This window comes from Astyanax mexicanus, chromosome 9 (assembly GCF_023375975.1).
Source record: "Astyanax mexicanus isolate ESR-SI-001 chromosome 9, AstMex3_surface, whole genome shotgun sequence".
In the NCBI taxonomy this organism is placed as follows: Eukaryota; Metazoa; Chordata; class Actinopteri; order Characiformes; family Acestrorhamphidae; genus Astyanax; species Astyanax mexicanus.
The window spans coordinates 40,349,639-40,364,123 of record NC_064416.1 but is presented as its reverse complement, the minus strand read 5'-3'; the positions used below and the strand labels follow the sequence as shown (position 1 = coordinate 40,364,123).

The window sequence follows — 14,485 nt, the reverse complement described above, 5'->3', positions numbered from 1 at the left end:
AGCGTGTCACTTGTCATTCCCTTTAAAAGCCAGGTGTGCTCAGTTTACTCAGCAGAGGAAACTGATCTGCTTGTTCACACTGTGAAAGTGTGCATGCAGGTCTGTTATGTGAACGGCAATGTTATTTTATTTAGTATTCTGTTTATTGTTGATGTAAAATCGGGGTCTGTGCACTGATGCGCATCCATGTGTGTATGTGTATGTAGCAAGTGTAAATTTACGGTAGGGCATGCCTGCATTGCTAATATAGCAATGAAATTCTGACTGTTGCCATTTGTCTATGTTGTATTTAGTCAGTGGCGCACCTGCGTTTTCTGTTGCCAAGATACTCTAACTGCTAAGCTAACTGTGCTAGCAACTAGTCTTTACTACTCATATACAGGCTTGATTGGATACACTAATTTAAACACAAGTGGTAGTGGACAAAAATAAATAAACTCTTTGAATTAATCGCTGCTTTATAATAACTGCTTTAGGTCTGTCATATTCCAACTCTCAAGTGTACTCTTAAAATCAATCCATCATATCTGAAATCTGGGCTCTTACTTGGCCACTCTAAAAGGAAGATTTTGTTCTGTTGTAGCTCTGTTGTTTTGGGTCACTGCCCTTTGCATAATCCAACTTCTACAGAGTTTCAGCTGATGTACAGACAGAAACTGAAACATTATCTTGTAGATAGACAGATATTCTTCTGTTAATGATTGTAAGCTGGCCAGGCCCTGATGCAGCAAAGCAGGCCCAAATCATGATGTTCCCTCCACTATACTTCACGGTTGGGTTGATGTTTCCATGGTGAAGTCCAGTGGCACTTTATGTTGGATATAGTTCATTCTGAGTGTCATCTGTACACAAAACATTTTACCATTGTGGAGTGCCAATGTTCTCTTTTGCAAACTTCAGGCATGCTGCAATGTTCTATTAGTAAACAGAGGCTTTCTTTGTAGTGACCTGCCATAGACACTCTGCAAATATACAGGGTTTACTGGACTGTAGACTCGTGGGAACAACTTATGTTCCACAGACACTTTAAAATCTTTGTCTGTCACCTCACTGACGATTCTCCATTGTGCTCCTGGAGTCACTTTGACTTTTATTTGACTTTATTTTATTAGGTAATCTGTTTCTGATGACTGATGAATTCTCTGAATTCTCTGAAAGTCTCTGAATTCACTTTGTAGCCATTTTCAGTTTTATCTACATTAAGAATATTTGTTCATAGCTTTTTTAGGCATGACATGGCTCGCAGACACACGTCCTTCTTGTTTGGAGAAAACCCTAAAAGATTATCAGCCAAATGATCTCTAGTCCACACCTCCAAACTAGCAAGACTCACCTTTAATTAGTTTTTTGAGGCCATTAACACAAGGGATTACATACTTTTTCCACTAGCACTAATAGATTTGTATGGTTGTTCTCAATGAATACATGAATAATCATTATTTTCTCTGTTATTATTTTAGGCACATTACATTTGTCAATACTCTTGACTTGAATGAAGATCAAATCACATTTATCACAAATTTATGCAGAAAACCATGACATTCAAAAGGCTTTACATACTTTTTCCTGCCACTATATATAGAGAGAAGTGTTCTGATTGTTTAACATGAGAAGTGCCTCATTCATTTTTTAAAGCCATAATCTGATTAATAAACACTGCTTTAGTGCAGTAAAATAGTAGGTTAAGAACTCTGCAGCTCTATTTTACAGTCCGAACAATTTGAGTCTTAATATTTCAATAATTCAAAGTGTTCTCACCTCTCCTGGCCTGCTGTGTCCCATAGTTGGATGTGTATCCTCTGACCTCTACCAGGTGTACCGTCGGGTCCGCTGGACTTGTACACCTTCAAATAACAACAGCCAATCAATCAGCATAATACCCACTGTATAATATCCACAATAATTAGGTTTAACCTAATTATCAGTGCACCCAATATTTTAAGTCTTATTGTATTGTTTCCTCTGGTGTTTTTTCAGTAGCGACAGCAGGTCTTCCCTTCAACCACACTTTAGAGCAATGCCAAGCAACACAAATTAAAAAAGTATTTAATTAGGTTAAGCTAATTAAAACAACAACAAACAATAAAGCTTTAATTAAGAAGAAAAAATATCATTCAGAATAAAAGATGACAAAATAATTAATTAAAATAATAAAAAACATACCCAAATACAAACAAAAGAAGACTAAAAAAGAAGCAGCTAAAAATAACACTTACAAAGAAAAAATGTTACAAATAGATAAAACAGAAAATGAAATAAATAGAACAATTAAAACAAATAAAATAAATAAAACGGTCAAAAGTTAAAACTGAAACTGAAAAATAAAATGAATAAAAGGACAAAATTAATAAAATAAATAAAAAGGTAAAAGAAAAAACTCAAGTAAAACAGTTACAGGCTGTCTGAGGGTGGTTAGAAATTAAAAGTTTAAAATGATTTAATGACACCAGCGAGCTAAGATTTAGAGCTATACAGGGCTAGGATAGTAACATTAGCTGAGGTAGCTAGATAGCGAAATTAGCCTTAGCATTGTTTTTTATTTAAAAAAAAAAAAAAAAAAAACCTAAAAGACTAGCTGCCTTCTACTGTGTAAAATTTACACACATGACAACAGTATAGTATGACTGAGGCAACTGAATCAATAGAGGAGCACCGCTTAAGAGAATTTTTAACTAAAATCACACTGCTAAAATAAATACCTGATTCAAAATATAGCATTGCTAAGGTTAATGCATTGTGTTTTGTTGGTACCTCTGTTGGAATATAAAAAAATGTTAATTGTTTAAAAATGTTTTTTATGGGTAGTTTTGTAATTGGTTGGTAAAAATAGTAGACAATTTATGAATATGGGGGGAAAAAAGGCAAAAAATCATGTTTGGTACCTAGTATTAGTCCATTCATTAAATGTTTCATTTTGTTCGGTTGCAGTTTCATACAAACATTTGCATTTTGTTTTTAAACAGATCTCATCTTAGAACATTTTCCCATCTGTTATAAAGTTAGCATTTTTAAGGTTTTATTTGAAGACCAACATTTCACTCTAAGAATTTATTGCACCTTCTCTTCCCAGCAGAAGACTTTATCAGACCAGCAGGTGAAAGAATGCTGACCCACTGTTAGATCATGATCTATTACATGTGTGCTGGAGTGATTTGAGCCCCTATCTTGATTAAATAGAGGGATTTCTGAATACAGCTTTTCAAACACAGTCCAAATGTGAGGCAACGCTGCATTAATCCACCGTTCTCTGGGTCGCTCTGGGATTTAATGACTGGTGCTGGTGTTTGCTTTGTAGGAACAGCTTGTTTATTCTTTAGGAGGGAGCTCTGCTCTCGGGTGAGTTTCTCAAGCTTGGTTTGAGTAGGCTGAACTGAACTCACTTAAATTGTAGTGAACTGAAATAAGCTGAAATATTCTGGCCTCTCTGGCTCTACCCTTCATAGCTTCGAGCTCCTTGGATTCCAGAGCATGCTGTACACAATTCATGTTGCCTCAAGGCTTAAGTTCTTCTACATCTAAAGAATGCGTTAACGCACAATCGCCGGCAGCACAATATGTCTCTGCATGATTCAGCAACAGTGCATTGTTTTAAAGATCATTTTTTATAACTGAAAATGTTGAAGAACTTTTTATAAACATTCCACAAGTTACAAACTTTACTGTCTTTAAACTGAAACAAAAAAGCTGTACAAGACTAGGATAGTAACATTAGCTGAGTTAGCCTTAGCAATCAAGCTAAATTAGCATTAGCATAGGACTGAGTGCCCTTGTCTATGTAAATTTAAATGCATGTAAGACTAAAGTATCACTGCTTGAGGCACATTTATAAAAGGAATGGCACTGCTGATGTACATTTATAATTAGAATATCATTGCTGAAGTAAATGTATGATTAGAGTAACACTGCTTAAGTACATTTATGATTATAATAGCAGTGCTGAAGTACATTAATAAACAGAATAGCATTGCTGAAGTAAATTTATGATTAGAATAGCACTGCTGAAGTACATTGTTCATGAGAATAGCAGTGCTAAAGTACATTAATGATTAGAGTAGCACTGCTGAAGTACATTTATCATTAGAATAGCAGTGCAGAAGTACATGTATCATTAGGCTAGCATTGCTGAAGTACGTTTATAATTAGAACAGCACTGCCGAAGTACATTTATAATTAGAATAACACTACTAAAGTACGTTTTAATTAGAATATCAATGCTATGAAGCGTTCAATATTTTTTATTATAGTTTTGTATTTTTTGACAATGCCAAAAATACATTTATGCTGTTTAGTGAAGGCCATATTTAAGTGTGCTTTTTGCCTCTGGCCTGAAGTAACATTTTAGGTAAAACCTCAGATACAAAGGGAATTCTTGCGTATCTGAATGGAGTGAGTACTTAATTCACACTCCAGCTCCCACGGCCAAAGGGAGAGAGCAAACTTCCAGAAAGCTGTGGGAAAACACCTAGAGCAACTTAGTTCATGGTCTGTTGGTGCAAGGAAAAGGTGTTCAAAATACATTGAACTGTGAAGGAACACGAACACACACATTAAACGCAGCAGCATGCATACGCTTAGGAACACACTTTAATTTTAAGTAGTAAACCCAACCTTCGTAGCTAAAAGAACATAAAAGACATTGCAGAAGTTGTACTATGCAAATGTTTGGACACCCTAAGTGTCATAAAGGTGACCAGGTCTCAGACCTGCAGAAGTACATCATGAACTTAGTTTGCACTGATGAGATTGGAAAAGCACTAATGAAGTACATGTATTATTAGAACAGAACTACTCAAGTATAAATTATGCTGTGTTGGTTCATCTGCTGAAACTTTAAAACTATTAAGTGTTTATTAAATATTTAATATATAAGAGTTCAGTTAAGGGGAACTGTGGAAGTCAACATGTATAAAATATATAGACCAAATACTCAAATCAAATGTACAAATACTAAAATAGAAGAATATGTTTGGAGGATAGGCAAATATGCAGAAAGGTTTGGCTGAGTGATGGGTCAGTTTTATAAATGGATGTTGGAGTGATATGGGGCATACTCAAACGTTCACAAGCCATATTTAAAAGGTAAAAGTCAAAACTTTAGAGCCAAAAGGGCCAACACATACACACTAACAGAACAAGTGAGCAAAATAGGAAAATCACTCACCACTCGCTTTTCTCTGAAATCAATGCCCACTGTGGTAATGAACTTGGAGTTGAACTTGCCATCCGTGTACTGGTACAGGAAGCTGGTCTTTCCCACCCCAGAGTCCCCCAGGGCTAGGAACTTGATGAGGTAATCATAGTCCCCATCAGACATAGTGAGGGCTGCTTACTGACCTGAGAAAAACACACAAACACACACACACACACACACACACACACACACACAAACATACAGACTTTATCCAAACACTGCAGTAGTTTACAACAAAACTAGTGCAACATAGATTTCAACAATAAAATACCAAAATATTTTGGGAATCAGAAAATATTATAGGTTAAACAATTTGATAGATGGTTTTCAACCTGTGGGCTGAGGTACTGCCTGGGATCCGTAAACCAAAGTCTTCCAATATAGTTAAGCAAATGTAATTTAAGATGTGATTTTAAATGTAATTTAAGCTTGTTGATTTGTCTGGCATAATACAGTAACATGACGAGCAGATTAACAAGCTAAGAATGTAAGAATCTGAGTGAAGCATTGTATGCGTTTTACATATATTACAAAAATTAAAAACAGAAGGACTATCTACAAGTGAAGCCAATGACCAAGAGAATCGAGAAAAGCAAGCATAATTCTAAACAATTTAAAACAGCATGTAGTATCTAGCACTAGGCTTCACGTGCACAGAAACAAAAAAAGATCAAAGCTCATGGCTGTGCTTTATTTAATTTTAATTTAACAAAAGGTTGGGAATCCCTGAGATAACTTATGAAAACTGTCTATTTACGATAAATCACCATTAACTGTCATGGGAGATGGCAAAGGTTAAGGGACCCTATACTTATCCCATGTCACACTACACTCAACTGCAGTATTATAAGTAAGGACTACTCTGGCCAGAAGTCACCGAACACGATCATTACCACTCACTGCACTGTTTACTGTAGGTGGTAAATAATGCTTTTTATGAAATATTCCTGGTAAACATGTGACACTGCGGATACAGAGGAATATCCCATCCATTTGTACCCACTATTAGACCTCAGTCCAACCTCTGTAATTCGGCACTTCTGTTTATTTACAGTAAGCTTAGATTTCCAAATTCCACTAAGGCTGGGTGCAGCAGCATTTACATTAGCGGCTAACCGCTGTAATTACGGTGTGTGGCAGTGGACAAATAGCTATTTTATTAAACGCGAAGTGACGAAACCAAGATGTGTATTCGGAGCAGTAGGTCATTCAGCCTGTAATTTTCTCAGAGGACGTCTGAGAAAAACACATACATGATCGTTCTGGAAGGAAATAAAATCACAGAAGAACCCCAATAAAAGAGAAAACTACCCCAGAACCCACTGAGAAATTAATCCCATCCGGATAGGGCTTATAATGCTGTACTTCAGCAGAGTGCAGAATGCAACCTGACTGGTAAAATTCATAATGTGTTTAATGCAGGGGTGTCCAAACTATGCGGGCCATTTGCGGTCCGTTTCCTTTTTCGGAGCGGCCCGCGAGATATTTTAGAAATAGAATGAAAGTTGGCCCGCTGTTAAGCAGGTTTTTATAATGTGAGATTCAAAGTTTGAACGCTAGGTGTCAGAAACGGGCCAAAGAGTCGGAGAGGGTGCTCATTTCTAGAGCAGAAAAACATGGCAAAAGAGTCTAAAAGCGGAGAGAGTGCGCATTTCTAGCGCAGAAAAACTGGCCAAAGAGTCTAAAAGTTTCTGTAATTAAGATGTTTTATATTAAGAGACATCATGAAGTTAAACATCAGTTTGAAAAATCTTAGTTTACACAACACTGTCAAAGATAAAGATAGTAAGTCAAGTAAAATGGTGTGTAAATGAAATAATCAGGAAAAAGGTATTATTTAAAGTGGTATATTTCATTATTTGTTTTATTACAGAGTGTGGCCCGTGACTTAAAATAGATTTCTCCTTCTGGCCCCCAACAAAAAAAGTTTGGACACCCCTGGTTTAATGGATGTTTAATTTGAGTAATTAAGTAATTGTGAGAGTTTATGGAAAGAGTGTGGACAGAATAGGGAAGTGTTTTCCCTCTTCAAAATATTCTGGCCAGTTAGAAGGTGCTGACATTGTAACAGGAAGCCCAGAAACACCCAATATCCACAGAAAGAATTTCTGCCGATTTCAAAAGCTGTTTGTCTCAATGTGTTGGCTTTTAACAAGAAGAATGAGGCTTTTACTGCAGAAGCTTTTTTTTTTTTTAATATCCTTTATCACACAGTAAATGGTAAATTCTTCACAGGCTACTTTCCCTGCCCCACTGAAAGTCGTCAGGAGAGGCTAAGGAATGAGGAAACGAGGTGGACAAACCAGCCTCCTACATTTGTCTGCAGTCACGCCTCAAAAACATCTCTGCGAAAGTACAAAAATCAAGGGTTTTACTTTACACTGACACCTTCTCAAATTTAACCCGAGATCCTTTTGGGTTTTTACCTTTTATACCCTTAGAGACTGTTTCATCACTGGGTCAGTAATGCTCAGGGGAAAACCTGCGCTAATGCCTGAGGCATTCAGTCAGGTAAAGCTCACTAATGACTGCAGTTACTCAAGAAAACATACCAGCGGAAGCAGCAGCAGTGTTCTGCGTAGGAGGAAAACATGTTTAGCAAACTTAGTTCAATTTAAATACTCTTGTTTATGTTAGATTTATACCTAGGGATATATTAAAAAAATGATAATATTAACAGGCCTGTGGGAAATTCATTTTTAATTAGGGATTATTTGGATAATGGATTATTTAGATCAACTGAAGCGAGTGAAATCCTGGCAAAAGATTTGCAATCCAAGCCCCAGGCTGGGCCAAGCCTCAGATCAGGCAAAAGAAGCTCAACTCAGGGTTTTAGTTAATTAACTGAACTGAACCACAAACATGCGAACTTGTGAGATAACACCTAAAAACCTAAACAGGTGTGAGTGTTCTGAAGCCATCTCTTGAGAAAACACTTCACGATCAATTCACATATCCCATGACATACATGTAAACATCAGATACTGGGAATACATGTAGAAGGTTCAGAGACCTAATTCCACTCATACTAGCAAAACCTACACTAACACAGTTCAGTCACGGCAGTCACTGAGAATTACCCACCACCCAAATAATAGCTGCTCTGTCATGGTCTATCCTGTGGTTTCCTGAGTACTGAAGAACGGGGTGAAAGGAAGAAAATAAAGTTTGTAGAAAAACAGATATATGACTACAGTCTGTAATTATAGAACAACAAAGTGTTCCTAGCTCAGTGAGGCTGATAAAAAGGACCATGATGATAGAAACAAGGAGGTGGTGTTAAGGTGGCCGACTGGCAATATAACAATATGAAAAAGAAAAAAAACAAAACATGTTTATGAAGGCATTATAATTTACTAAAGTAAAATCACTGTATATATATTTATAAACCACAACTAATATAATTTCATACAAAAATTGCAGGGTCTAGTGATTTTAAAGATGTTTTTCTAGACAAGGTACAATTGAAGCAAAACTGTCCTGCCGAGACGACTTTGGGTCCTCAAGGACAAACATTTGTAATACAAAAAAAAAAAAGAAAAAACAGTCAATATTACAGCTCAAATTGGGAGTTTTAAAAGTTCACTTCACATTTATAGCTTAAAGTGGACATGAAACACTTCAAGTATTCAGTATAATTCACAAAATGTATTTACACTCTAACAAATCTTATAAGTTTAACAGTTGTCAGTGAAACTGAATAAAATATAATAAGCAATCTAAATGTCATTTTTTTAAGTAAGTGCAGCACCATCTTTTCCAGCGCTGAAAGTGACGTCAGGAGGTTGGTTCTCGGACGCCTCACTGACATAAACTATGAGCCTACAGTAATTAGTTCGTCAATAGATAATTAAAGCCAAATCAAAAATCGTTGCAAAGGAGGTGGCACTTTTGTATTGCCCCTGGATGTAGTTATACTGGGTGAAGAATGAGAAAGATTCACTTTCACTTTTATATCTCGCCTCTTAAGCGGACAGCTGTTCTTCGGCGGTGGCTAGCAGCGCTGAAGTGTGAGAATCCTCCGGTTAGCTGCAATGCTAGGGGTTAGTGGCGAGCACTTTCTAGACCAGGACTATGTGGAGGAGAGGGTTTTTGAGTTTTGAGTCATTCGCCGGACAAATAAGCTGAAGTTCGAGGCTTTTTTTTCTCTGTTTTAATTTTTCCTCTGATCAGCTGGGATGTACAGACCGTCCGACTGAGGGTACTATGAAAGCAGCAGCTGTGAGCCGCATGGAACGAGCCAAACGACGCGCCCACCCAGCAGAGCACCGAAAGGTACTGAATATCTATAGAAGCTGACAGTTAAAAGTTAACATAGCTAGAATTAGCTATGTTAATAATAAGTTAGTTAGCTAAATAGCTAACGCTAGCCATGTTAAGATAGCTAGCCAAAGCTAGCTAACACTAACTAACGTTAGATGAAGCTAGGTAACTACCCAGCAAGCCTTCTAACTTCCAAACTGAACAGTTTATCAACAAAACAGCGTCTAGGTGTTTCAATATCCACTTAAATCATGTACGTTTCATTTAGTCTTAATGAACTCTGGACTTTACATGTTAAATAGCTAAATGTACATAAACAAGTTGGTGGGCTGCAGGGTTTCTGCACAGACCTCACATAGAGAGAGAATAGACCCCCCCAAAATCGTCACGCTCTCAGAAAAGCATCTGAAAAGTTCTGCTCAGGGTTCTGCAGGGAAGATCTCGAAGCGAATGGTCCACGTTAGCCTCCTGACAGCAAATCCATCTGCACCAGGTAACGTTAAAGTTAGTGTTACCGACCCTCTCCACCTGTACGGGAACCGCTGGGTTTTCCTCAGTACATATCTGAGTTTATAGCGTAAATCTGTCTCGTCTCCTCACCGGCTCAAACACATAAGCCACTGGGTTTCTAGGAATCTGATCAAAACCCCGTTCAGCTTCTTCTTCATTCATAATCTCGACAAACAACAAGCTTTTCCCTAACCGTGACCGCTAGCTATGTACCTGGGCTCTTCAACTAACCAACGTCGTGACGTCACCAGTGCTGCAAGGGCAAAATGGCGTTGCACTAGCACAAACGTTTAGAGCAGTAAATACATTATAATTTAGTGTGTAAACATTTTATATAATAAACTTGTACAACTGAAATGTTTCATGTCCACTTTGAAGACGCAATTATCAAGCACATTTTACCAGACACCAAGACCAAGAACCAACTATTGCAATGCAATCGGTAGAGGTGTACAAATCACAAATCTCACAGATCGAATAATGTGATGAATTTTGAGAATGTTTTTGGATTACAATTATAAAATGGATTTTTCTTTTTTTTTAACTTAGCTTTTCGTTTCATTTATTAAAACATAAATTAAGAACGTAGTGATATCAATATCAGGCATAGTTGTACTGTGTTTCTTCAGCTTCCAAGCTTCCACCCTTTAACAGTGGTGGGACAATACATTGATATATTGAAATATCATTATGTTTTGACTATCACATAGTATTAATACATTCCGCCAAATATATATATATTTTTTTTTAAATATTGTATTAAAACATTATCATGGGTAGCATTGCGTGATAATATCCTATTGTGAGATGCTGCGATTCTCACCCCTACTTTGTAACTACTCCTTTTATTAGCTTGCATAGAGTAGAGGGGGTGTGTCTGTAGCACCATAGCCTGTATCTCCCACTCCGCTGTGATGTAGTGAGCAGAAGTAACCTTGGATAATTTAAATACTAAGCAAACTGCAAGAGTGGCAGTCACTTACCCTCACTGAGTGCACTTAATGAGAATCACTCGCTCTCACACTTTTACCCAGACTGTGTGTGCTGCACGGCACACTAACCAGAAATAAGCATTCATTACAGCATGTTAGAACCTGTGGTGTTCACATCCCTAGTCAGAACTGCATGGAGTGATTTATAACACTCCTACAGTACAACCGAACCCAAAGGCTGGATTTATTCCCAAGTCTTACCATACACTTTACAATCCAGCCTTATTATTTCACATACAGATCTCATATATTCAAATCAGCAGGATTACACAGACACATAAATAAGCAGTATTTAAAGGCTTTTTCTGATATTTAGATGTTGTAAAGCATCCTAAAAGCAAAACTGAGGTATGTGTAACATTTTTACCACTTGCCCAAATATGTACATTGAAAAAGATAAATCAAATACCATGGCTCACACCTGTGAACAGTCCTAGACCTTCACACTTTACACTTTGATCGCAGCTATCACATTTGTTTTTAGAATTCCTGTACACAGATCCCTGTAATAATTTGTCAAGTTTTAATATCAATTTATTGTATTCATATGTTATCACTAAATTTCACTTAAGCAATGCACTTCAATGGTAGTAGAAGTATAAATGTTGGTTATCTATCCTTTACTATAGTAATTATTTTTCAGACAACTTTTTACTTTCACTCCTTACATGTACACACAATTATCTTAACTTTCCCCGCCTTACATTTACTCACAATTATCTGAACTTTCTACTCCTTAAATAAAAAAATAAAAAATCCTATTTCTTTTCAGCTTGTTTTCATTCTGGTTTCTCATTGGTGTTATGTGTGTGTGGATGAGTGCTGAGTGTAAATGGTTGTGTGTAAAACATGATTGTAAAGCATCCTTGGGTTTCCAGAAGGCACTATATAAGTTTAGCTTAATTTTATGACTTTATGGCTTAAATTTATTTTTCCATTTTACCTGTGTTCTCCACATCATGGAAAACACAGAGCTCGATAACTGAACATGCAAGTCATCGTTGTGAAGGTAAGGTAAGAACTGAACTTTAAATGAGCCCTTAAGATAATGTGTAGAGGAGAGAAAACCTGTTGGACATACAACTATATTTAAAGTGCTTCTCAAATCTGGTCTTAATGGCAGAGGGTGGAATACAAAAAAAAAAAAACTTGCAGTTGAATACAAGATATGAGACAAAACGTTTACTGTATAATTTGTGACTGACTCTGGAAAACATGTTGAAAAATTGTCTGCTGCAACAGACTAAAAAACAAAAAAAAGAAAAGACAAGCAAGCTTCAGGCTATATCTGTGGAACAGCTGGCAGTTCACATTGCCTAGCTAACATAAATGCATGTTTCAAAAAAAGCATGGTGGTGGGAGGATCATATGACAATGCTCTTTGTGGTCATGGAAAAAAAATCCAGGTAACATTTGAGCAACATAATAACAGGAATATCCTTGAAGAAAACTTCATATGTATTTTTTTGTTTTTATCTCAATACCTAAAAGGTATATGTATATTTAGGTATTGAGATAAAAACAAAATATAAAAAATATATTAAATAGCAATGTATTTAACAATGTTTTAGTTCCTAAATTTAACATGTTTTAAAGCTTTAAATGTCTAAAAATGCCTAAAGAATAAGTTCAGGTGTTTAACTGCAAACAACAAAAATAAATTACTACCATTCGTCTTTCGCTTATTATTTTGGTCCAAACAGCTGCAACACGACCAATAAGTTTATTTCAGAGGTTTAAAGTCAATGAAAACTTACTTCCCCGGGTTTCTTGTCAGGACAAGTACAGGAACAGGATATGTTGGAACAATCTACCAGCAATAAAAACACAGCTTTGATATGCATGGACTGACAGCAAAGCTTGTCCAGTCCGGGTCCATTCCCAGAGACGACAGGCATGAGAAACAGTCATATGACTGCAGTATGAAGGAGCCCTCACACAAACCCCACATTCTAGCGTTCCAACAGCGTTAAACCTGCTAGAGACCATAAGCTGCTTAGAGTCTGAGCAAATCAAGGTGCTCACACACACACACACACACACACACACATTTTTACATGAAAACTATAAGTGGTTACATCAGTCTCACACATTTAAGCTCTAATGTTTCCACAACTTGAAATTTTAGTTTTACTTTAATTCTACCCAAAATGTCTTTGATCAGATTTATGGGGACATAGTCCAGCGGTTCTGCAGTTGAAAAGTATAGGCAACATTTATAGAAGCTACTTTGTAATTCTCCCTTCTTCCATTTTTCTCTACAGAAATCTGCCTTGTACTTTTATCTAGATGCAATGTCCAGTTCCATCGGATAATACATCATCTGTATCCTAACAAAAACATTCTATTCTCCAGTCCTATTTTATTAAAGCACATCAAACACATCTTAAGCTGTAGATTTCAGGTTACTTTTAGAATTGTCATAAAACAATTGTTTTGTTAAAAAAAGTGATTTTTTGCAAATATAGTCATATATAGAGTAGTATATATAATATAGTTTTTCTTTTAGTAATTTTAATGCTTTTTAGTGTCTGTAATATGTATCTTTAGTTTTTCACTAGAGTTATGAGTCTAATGGTGTTAGAACAGATGCCTACATCATCAGACAAAATTTTTAATTCAATCAAACAAACCACTTCAGGAGATGGTCTGAGATGCATTTGAGAGACATGCTACAGCAATAGATACATATCCATCTCTGCACAATGCATTCAAAAACAAAAAAAAACTCCTGTTCTGTTCTGTTTTCTGCTGTGCTCCACAAAACTATACTCAGATCTAGGGGTGTGCAATATGACTCAATATAAATATATTTTATGGTACAGCAATAAAATATATAGTCCTAAATAACAGAGACAGAGGAAGAGAAGTGACAGGGGGATAAACAAGACTACATGTAACATAACAATACTACAGAACCACTTCATTTCAATGTTTCAGGGTGACGCTCATTTGTAAGATTGCAGTTTTTATCCTAATAGTGCATACCATGTGGTGTCAATGGCAGGCCAATTACAGCTGAAGCTGTCTGTGCTGTGTAGTTACATTTTGTGAGAGGTGCGCGTCAGGCTACAGCATAGGGTCCGTGGCTACATGCAATGTGTATTTTAGTGTGTATTTAATGTCCTAAAACAAAAAAAATAAACAAAAACTTAAGATATGGAACTTTTCACACTTTCACACAAAAGGTCATATCACTTTGCAAATTGCAGTAGAAAAGCAGAGATACGTAAGCTTTGAAAAACTTTAAATTGAATTTATGTGAGTTCAGTAAAAAAGTACAGGAGTGCAGCAGATTCTGCAGGCAGTTCCCCCAGACCCAGCAAAGATTTCAGCCAATCAACAATAAATCACTTTATCTCCGGATGCTCTGGGATCTATTATTAAGAGTGAACAGTACTTGGTAATGATGTGTGTGTGTGTGTGTGTGTCACTTATCTCTGCTCTGGGAAGGAAATGCTACCAGTGGTAATAACGATAACACCTAAACCCTTTTTAATAAGGCAAAGACTACAGTCACTAGACCTAC

General features: G+C 36.5%; 1 protein-coding gene across 2 annotated transcripts in view; it reads right to left on the bottom strand.

Annotated features, from left to right (window-relative positions):
- Positions 1 to 14,485, bottom strand: part of rab27a (RAB27A, member RAS oncogene family) — a 45,205-nt gene that overhangs the window by 18,049 nt on the left and 12,671 nt on the right. Inside the window, exons 1-3 of one of the 2 annotated variants that reach the window (XM_049483608.1) lie at positions 12,714 to 12,857; positions 5,162 to 5,334; positions 1,759 to 1,844 (exon numbers count right to left, since the gene is read on the bottom strand). In XM_049483608.1, coding sequence (XP_049339565.1) covers positions 1,759 to 1,844; positions 5,162 to 5,314 — 239 coding nt within the window. In that variant the 5' untranslated portion in view covers positions 5,315 to 5,334; positions 12,714 to 12,857. Of the gene's footprint in view, positions 1 to 1,758; positions 1,845 to 5,161; positions 5,335 to 12,713; positions 12,858 to 14,485 lie in introns of those variants that run through there. The other variant, XM_007251869.4, reaches the window with a different exon arrangement.